We start from the raw sequence: 7,724 nt of genomic DNA on the forward strand, positions 1-7,724 counted from the left end.
TAGTCATCAAGTGTTGATATTTAAACTTTCCTCTATTCATCCTGCAAAGGCTTAGAATAATGAGAAGTTCAAACATCCACAACTCTATGACACTGCTGATGTGTGAGTGAGTAAGTGGACCTTGATGTGCCCACGTAACCTAATGTTCAAAAATTATAATAGTAGTAATAAAGAATTCTTAAGTTTGTAATTGAGGTGAATCTGATCCACATGGTGTGTGTGTGTGTTTTGCAGGTGAACGAGGAGACCGTGGAGAGGCTGGTGGTGCAGTACCCTCACATTGTTTTCAGCACGGTGATGCAGGATTGCAAGAGAACCCTGGAGAGAGCTTATCAGATGGGCTGGAGCCCCAACACATCGAACACTTCGTAGCTACTGCTGGATCACACACACACAGACAAACACACTTAGCTACATAGAGGCCCTTTTTGTGTACAGACATACATACACAATATTTGCAGCTCAGTCATGTTTGCCTCTCATCCACTGTTCAAACATGCATGTGAACATGGAGCTACACACTCACAGACTAAGGTGTAGTTCATCAACTGTTTCATCTGAAGCCAATCTGTCATTTTAATAATTTAAAGTAAGTAAATGACGGGCCTCTTGGTATTTTAAAGTTAAGCGAGACATCATACGTCTACCAATCATTGACTGAATTGTCCTCATCTTCATTGTCACTAAGCCAGATTCCATCCAACAATATGGTGAACCACCAGAACCTTGAGTGACTAGCTTGTTTTGGTGCTAAACAGTGCACCAATTAGTGTTATTTGATATCTACTTTAAGTGAGTGTTACTCAGTTCATAGTGTCATAGAGTATTAAGCCTCATACCTTTTTGAATTGTCAGTTATCACTCTGGGTGGAGTGAAAGGTAAAGATGCATGAGGAGACGATGCACGGGAAAAAAATCCAGTTCACTGATCATTAAATCAGAGACATTCAGGGATGGTTAGACAACAATTATTTTAACGAGTATAGATAAAAAAAAGGTTTGTCACCCCGAACCGGAGCCAGTGTCCCTGAGCACTGCACCCATGGCACTCTCTACATTTGCGTCCTGTGTTAAGTCCCCTCAAACTGAACCCAACTGCTGCAGCGAGATCGCACAAGCCCCAGCAGAGACTTGGACATCAGGAAGCGGCCTCCCACTACTTCAGAGCGGAAGACAACTGAACTGACAGAACTTCAGACCCCCAAAATGAGGCATTTTGACAAAATTTGTGATGTTTATTTTGTCCGATTAGATGACTTTCCTTTCCTTCGTGGATGTTCAGTACAGTGTTACAGGCGTTGGTGGACACGTTTTGAGACGTTTGACGAGGCTCCATTTGAAGGACGGAGCTCCTCGCTGTGACTTAACGTGCACATTACCGAGGTACAGAAGAAAGAGTCAAAGCCCTGGGAAATTCACGGCTTGAAAACAGCATTGACTATTCCTCAAAAGCTGCATGTTTTTCATTGAGATCCTCTCCATACTTTTTTTCCCAGCTACAGAGATATTATCTCCAGATGATTAATCAGCCTCTGTGTGACGTGGGAACAACGCTGTTTTTTTGATGCCGTGCTTAAATTTGGGGTTAACTGAGCCTCACCTCGAGTCAGTCCAGAAAGAAGGGCTTGAAATAGAAGTTGCCTTTACTTAAAATTTCTGGGTCATGTTGTCAGACTATTAACCACAACCACCGCGATGACAGGTAAGAGGAAACGTTGCCTTAAGTGGTTAGTAGGTAATTGCCATCCAATTAGCGAACTGAAACGGACCCAGAATTTACTGAAGAAATGTTTATCGTAGTTTTTCGGATACCATTTTCCCATTATTATATATACTGTACATATAAATAACTACTGTGTGGGATTTACCTAGCCTATTATTGGTTTTGAGCATATACTTGTAACATGAACTATGTAGCAATGCAATGAGGGAGTTATCTTATAGTGGGGTAGGATGTAGAGAGAAAACCGGCCTGGCTTATAACCAGGGCCAGTGGAAGTTGGTTGGAGAGAGTTGATTTTTTTTTTTTTTTTTTTGTTATCTATTCTATAGAAACTCAGTAGTGTACAGTTAAAAATGAAATAACCAGGGTATTTTTCTATGGTGTGAATTAGCTCTTGGCTCAGCCTCCACACACTGTCACGCAGACATGATCAATAGCTTACTGAGCTTAGGGTTCGAGTAGAACTGTACACTTTCTACAGCATATAGAGGTTTCAGACAATTTAAAAAAAAAACACCTTCATTTTACCCTTTTCAGAGTTTGTAGACTTTAACTGAAGGACAGTCTCTCTCTCGGCCTGTCTCTGTTGAGTTTCTGTTCTTTTGTAATCCCCATATGCACTTTCTTCTCTGCTAGATGTTGATACACTTGATTCCCTGATTTGTTAAGGTAACCGTAAATGACTGGATTAACATGACGATGAATAAAACACTACTTCAAGCTTTTTTTTCCTCTTTTCCTTTTGTACGTGTGGAAGTGAGGCCGGATGCAGGATATTCAGACGTGAACATTTATTGCATGTTTTGTCCAGTTTTGTTATTACATCAATTGTATTTCATCACAAAAACTACAGTGACTTTAACGGTGGTGAAATTTCAATTCAACCCAGATTGCATCTGTATGCTCAGGTAAAATGCAAATAAGGACACCAGCATGATTTCCATCACAACAAAAGGCCTTGGAATGTGCAAGTATGACTTACCAAAGCCTCTGTAATGGTAGAAATAAAGATGTTTTCCATGCATTGACCATGTATTTTCTATTCATTTCATCAGCTTGATGCCCAGCAAGACAGCAAAGAGCTCAAAGAGCTAAAAAGCTGTCACTCAATATGTCCCCTGTCTTACAATAGTGTCTCTTTCATGTTCATTTTAATGTCTGGTATTAGCAAGTTTTATTTTCTAACCAGTCAGACGCATGAATACATGGAGCAAGCACAGATAAACATGTACATACATCTATAACTAAAAACATTTTACTTGTAGAGATAATTGAGAATATGTAGTTATAATTTGTAATCTTACATGTTCTACTTTTCCATTGCAGACGTGCAAGGAGGGGACACACCAACCCAGTTATTGTCTCCCTACAACAATTACTGCCTATTTGAGCTTCTAATTGTAAAGTTTTTGCATCAAAAATATGTTGTTTGAATATGATGGTGTGTTTTAAGGCTGCAGTTTGTGATTTTGTTTAAGATGTATTCATCCCAATACCTCGTAAGAACTGTCTTATATTATAATCCTCCCAAGGTAGAATTTGTTGCAGTAATGGGCTGTTGGAATGACAATAGATTTCACAGGTGTTCATCATATTGTGTCCACCCCCTTTTAACGGTTTGACACTCACAACAGGGAGATACAAACATTACAGCTGCTTGAAACTGAGCAGATTGTGATTAAAAAACGGAAGTAAAGTTCTGTATCACTTAAGATTTTGTGAAGGAGCTGAAGGACTAAAAAAAAATATTGTGTTTGCACGAGAAAAATATGAAAATTGGATCAGTTCTTTTAAGATTCTCTTTTTCAGTCATTTGCATTTTGCCTTCATTAGAAAGTGACAGGGCAGATACCAGGCAGGAAAAGAAAAAAAGGGGTATCCATGCAACAAATGGTGCTGGCCGCCCTTCCCTCTTCCTCTCTGCACTGACTTCTGATCTCACATTCACTGAATTCTCAGGTGTAATAGGATTTACATTGTTTGATTTCTTTTTTTTTTTTGGCTTTCTGTTCATCTAATAATGTACTGTACGTCAGCATAACAAAGGGAGAGAGAAGTGGCTCAGGTATTGCCAGTGTGGGTCAAAAGACCTTTAGTGACTTTATCAATGTTACTTCTCCAGCAAGAAAACCCTTGTTGAATAGCTTTTACTTCATTGGCCCTGACAAGCAAAGCCATTAATATTTTGGCCTTTGCCTTTTTGCCTTGGTCTCCTCTGCAATCTGTTGAAGGCCTTCTGATTTCAGAAGGACAGGTTTTTTTTTTTTTTTAATATCTCTGCTACAAATGAGGTTGTCTTCCTGCACTCCACTCCCATTTCTCCCGTGGGTAAATTATGCAGCTTGTTGAATTATACTGCTGCCAATTAGAGCCTTTGCAAATGTGAGTCCATGCCATCGATTCTCCTGCTGATTGAGGTGGATTCCAACGATGGCTCGCTCCTCAGACTTCTGCAATATTCATCAAGGTGGAAGGAGGCGTTGTCCAGCACTTGTAAGAGTGACTGCCCTCTAGAAAGGAAAATGTGAGCGGGGTGCTGCAGAATTGCAATAGAGAGTAGTAATTAAACCTGGTAAATATTCATGTGGTCATTACATTTTTTATGAGGTGCTGATACGAATTGACGCTGACCATGCAGGACATTTGTCATGTCGGACCTGCAAGGACGTTAGTCTAGTCTTCCCAAGAAATTAGTATTTTTTCAAGACCTAATCATAGATGACATTGACGGATGTCCTGTAATGAAAAGGTAGGGCCTCCTTTGAACTTCCTCCCAAGAGTTGATACAGGCATTTGGTCATGATGAAGGCTGTGTTTTAGGAACGTGGCAGCCACCATCCTTAGGAGTTGTGAAAAGCAAAGTATGTCGGAGCCTTTGGGGTTGTAATGCATTAGAACAAGACATAGATGCGTGTGAGCAAACACTGCATGCAGTAACCTGTTGATATAGTAAATGGTGGTGGCCACGATGAGGTTTGATGGTATCTATAGCAGCCATCTGGTACAGCGCAGCCCCTATTTCTGGTTTGGGAACATCACTCCATTCCTTGGACAAGTCATGTCTTGTCTTCAAGTACTGTTATTTTGGTGCAACATTGGTCGGTCATCTTTGCTTTCAGAGCTGACTTTCCTTGAGATTCTACTTCTCTTTCTGACTTGCTCCCATTCACTGACTGTGGAGGGTCTACTCTGCCAAAGCTTCCCTTCATCCTGTTCATCCTGTTCATCCTACACTGAATCAACTTTACTCTGGCACATCCCTCTGCTTCACCTCTGCCCTCAGCAAACCCAGATTCTTCCTGTCTCTTGGAAACCGTGTCAATCATTTGTCTCCATCTGGCCTGAGTGCGCCAATAGCTTCAATATTTATCAACATATAAAAAGAAAAATATTTCCTGTCCATCATCATATGATCACATTCACCCTGAGGAGGTATTTTGCCTAGCTGCCTGTGGTATTCTGCCTGCCTATTGACCTGTGTTGGGAAAGAGCGAAGCGTTGAATAGTGAGGATGTTAATGGGTTGACTTTGTAACTGACTCTGCCTTTGAGCAGCGGGAGCGAGCTCGGCGTTGCTATTTATGACTCCAGAGGAGCCTGGGCAGTTTAGGCCCCACCGAGACCCACACAGAACTCCAGAGGAGTGTTTGAATTACACTGGCTGATTTACTTGTTTTGGACAGTCAAAGACGGACACATTTTCCTCCCAGTCACTGCATCTGGAAATTGAACTAGAACACGTTAGACCCAGGCAGTCGTCAGCTTGATGTATGAAGATTTATGGGTATGAATTCCTCTATAATGTTTTGCCTCTCACCAGGGGCTACAACTAAACCAACTTTCCTGTCCAACCTCAAGAAGATAAAAAAGAAATGAGATTTGTTAATCCACCGAATATTGACATCCTCCCAATAGGCTCATTCCTGCTGCCTGGGGAAAACATCAACCAATGAGTACTCTCAAAAAAGTGAGGTGTGCGGACTCTGGAGAATGTGTTTCGGCGAGGATAATGAACTGACTGTGATTCCGTTCCACGGCTTCATGTAGATGTTGTCTCTCTGTCTTTCAAGCTGGAGTTAATTGCGGTGTTTAGGCAGAGCTCAGTCTAGCTTCTGAACGGCAAAGGTTAATTAGCAACAGAAGGATCGCCACACAAGATATGTTGACATTTACATTTCCTTCCTGGCTAAAATGAGAAAGAAACCCTATTTAGTGGAATTGGGATGGGGGGAAAAAGGGAGAAAAATGATTCCTCTACAAACATCCTAATTTCTATGCAAGGCTTGGCGTTGATATGCAGATTTGGCAGTTGGATGACATTTAAAAGTAGTTAATTGTGCAAATCTTTGTTTTAGACTGGAAAGGTCGTGGATAGTGAGAGTCTTTCATCATGAACTAACCCCCCCCCCCCCCATCAGCACAGCTGCAGAGAAGGGAGGGGGGGTTTGTTGGTTCCTCCGCTGACCGCCTTATAAAGCCGCCCATCGCTTTTCAAGGTGGTTCATGAATATTTATATGCACAAACTGTTTGGAAAATGAAAATTAATCTGCAGCCCGACGGGAGATGACTTGGCTATCTGTTTTCACAAAAGAATGCAATTCTCCCCATTCAGGACGAGAATTCTCCACTGTTTTCTTTCTCATATTCCTAAATGTCTGGGTATCAAATTAAGGATGTTCCTTCTTGATGAAGGACAATTTTGTTTTATTGGAATGCGTTCTTCCTCTTATTACAGCAAAACTCTTCTTCTATAAGATTTGTTTGTGTTTGGATGTCATATCTTCGCTATTACAATTGCTGGGGTAAACCTACACAGGGAAAACAATCCTCCCCCTGGAAGCAATAAGATAATGCAAAATAGATTTATTGCATGTAATAGTTTGTCCATATTCTGGATATTACCATCTAACAGGCAACACTGGTGAGAAAGCACAATGAATTAAAGATACAGCAGGTGCACAGATTGGAAATTTTACACCTGGTTTCACCTGAATAGCACAAATGGATACATAATTGCTCCATTTCATCACTTCCCTTCGCTGGGTGACATTAAAGGGAGCTTTTTTTTTTTTTAGATTGGGATAAGGATGAATACATCCAACTGAGGACTTGAGCAAAGCTCAAATCTGATCATGCATCTTTCTATTTGTCTTTCAGCTGAAAAAAAGTCTCACTTTGATTTAGCTACCATTAGGGTTCCTCCAAGGATACGCTGGTCTTGTTTGCTCGCTGAAATAACTCGGCGCACATTTAATCAACGCCTGATTCAGCGACCGCTCTTTGTTTTCCCCTTCAAGCACGATCTCACATCCTCCCTGGGGCAGTTTTCATCAATTAAAACAGTCCAGCCCTGTTCTAAAGCTACAGATGGCCAGCGTCAGACACGGCCAGATTTCAGGGTCTCCCAGCCAACTGCTCTGACATGTCAGACATGCCGGTATGCCTTGTCACTCCCCACTCCTCAGCTGTAACAAAGGTTGGGCAGACTCCCCTCTGGAGCACCAGGCCCAAGTGGCTCGCAGAGACCTGAGGCGTGACGGAGCTCCAGTCTCAAGGCCGAGAGTGCACCCCCAGACCTACTTTCAAAGCAGCCTCTCCTTTTCTCCCCTCCTCCTTCTGAAACCTAGTGTCCATTTTCTTAAAATCCATCTTTTGCCGCCCAAACCCTCCAATCAACACCTCCCTCAGCACACACACACACACACACACACACACACACACACACACACACACACACACATACACACATATATCCACACACATTCCTCTTTGCATTTCCCTTGCTGAATTCGCCCCTCATTTTCCATCTCCAAATCTCACACTTGCTACTCTCCACCTCTTGGCCTCTCACCACTCCGCCCGCCCAGTCTCTCCACCCGCCTCGGTTGCTTTCCAGGGGTGTGTATTTCACGCCCTGGTGGCTGGACAGGCTCTGGGTGATTTCCCAAGGTAGGGGCTGAAGGTTGGGCAGAAACCAGTGGTGTGGAGTGATGTCAGAGCA

The 7,724-nt window shown here is 42.2% G+C and overlaps 1 protein-coding gene across 3 annotated transcripts in view; it reads left to right on the top strand.

Annotated features, from left to right (window-relative positions):
- fbxl17 (F-box and leucine-rich repeat protein 17) overlaps nucleotides 1-7,471 on the top strand; it is a 235,529-nt gene extending 228,058 nt beyond the window's left edge. The window contains exons 11-12 of one of the 3 annotated variants that reach the window (XR_004332166.1): nucleotides 235-589; nucleotides 5,406-5,417. Coding sequence is in view for 2 of the 3 variants with exons in the window: in XM_032516861.1 (XP_032372752.1) it covers nucleotides 235-372 (138 nt within the window). In the remaining variant the exon portion in view is untranslated. Of the gene's footprint in view, nucleotides 1-234; nucleotides 2,449-5,405; nucleotides 5,418-7,411 lie in introns of those variants that run through there. The other 2 variants (XM_032516861.1, XM_032516860.1) reach the window with 2 other exon arrangements.
- Nucleotides 7,472-7,724: the final 253 nt, after the last annotated feature.

The sequence above is a fragment of the Etheostoma spectabile genome, chromosome 5 (assembly GCF_008692095.1).
Source record: "Etheostoma spectabile isolate EspeVRDwgs_2016 chromosome 5, UIUC_Espe_1.0, whole genome shotgun sequence".
In the NCBI taxonomy this organism is placed as follows: Eukaryota; Metazoa; Chordata; class Actinopteri; order Perciformes; family Percidae; genus Etheostoma; species Etheostoma spectabile.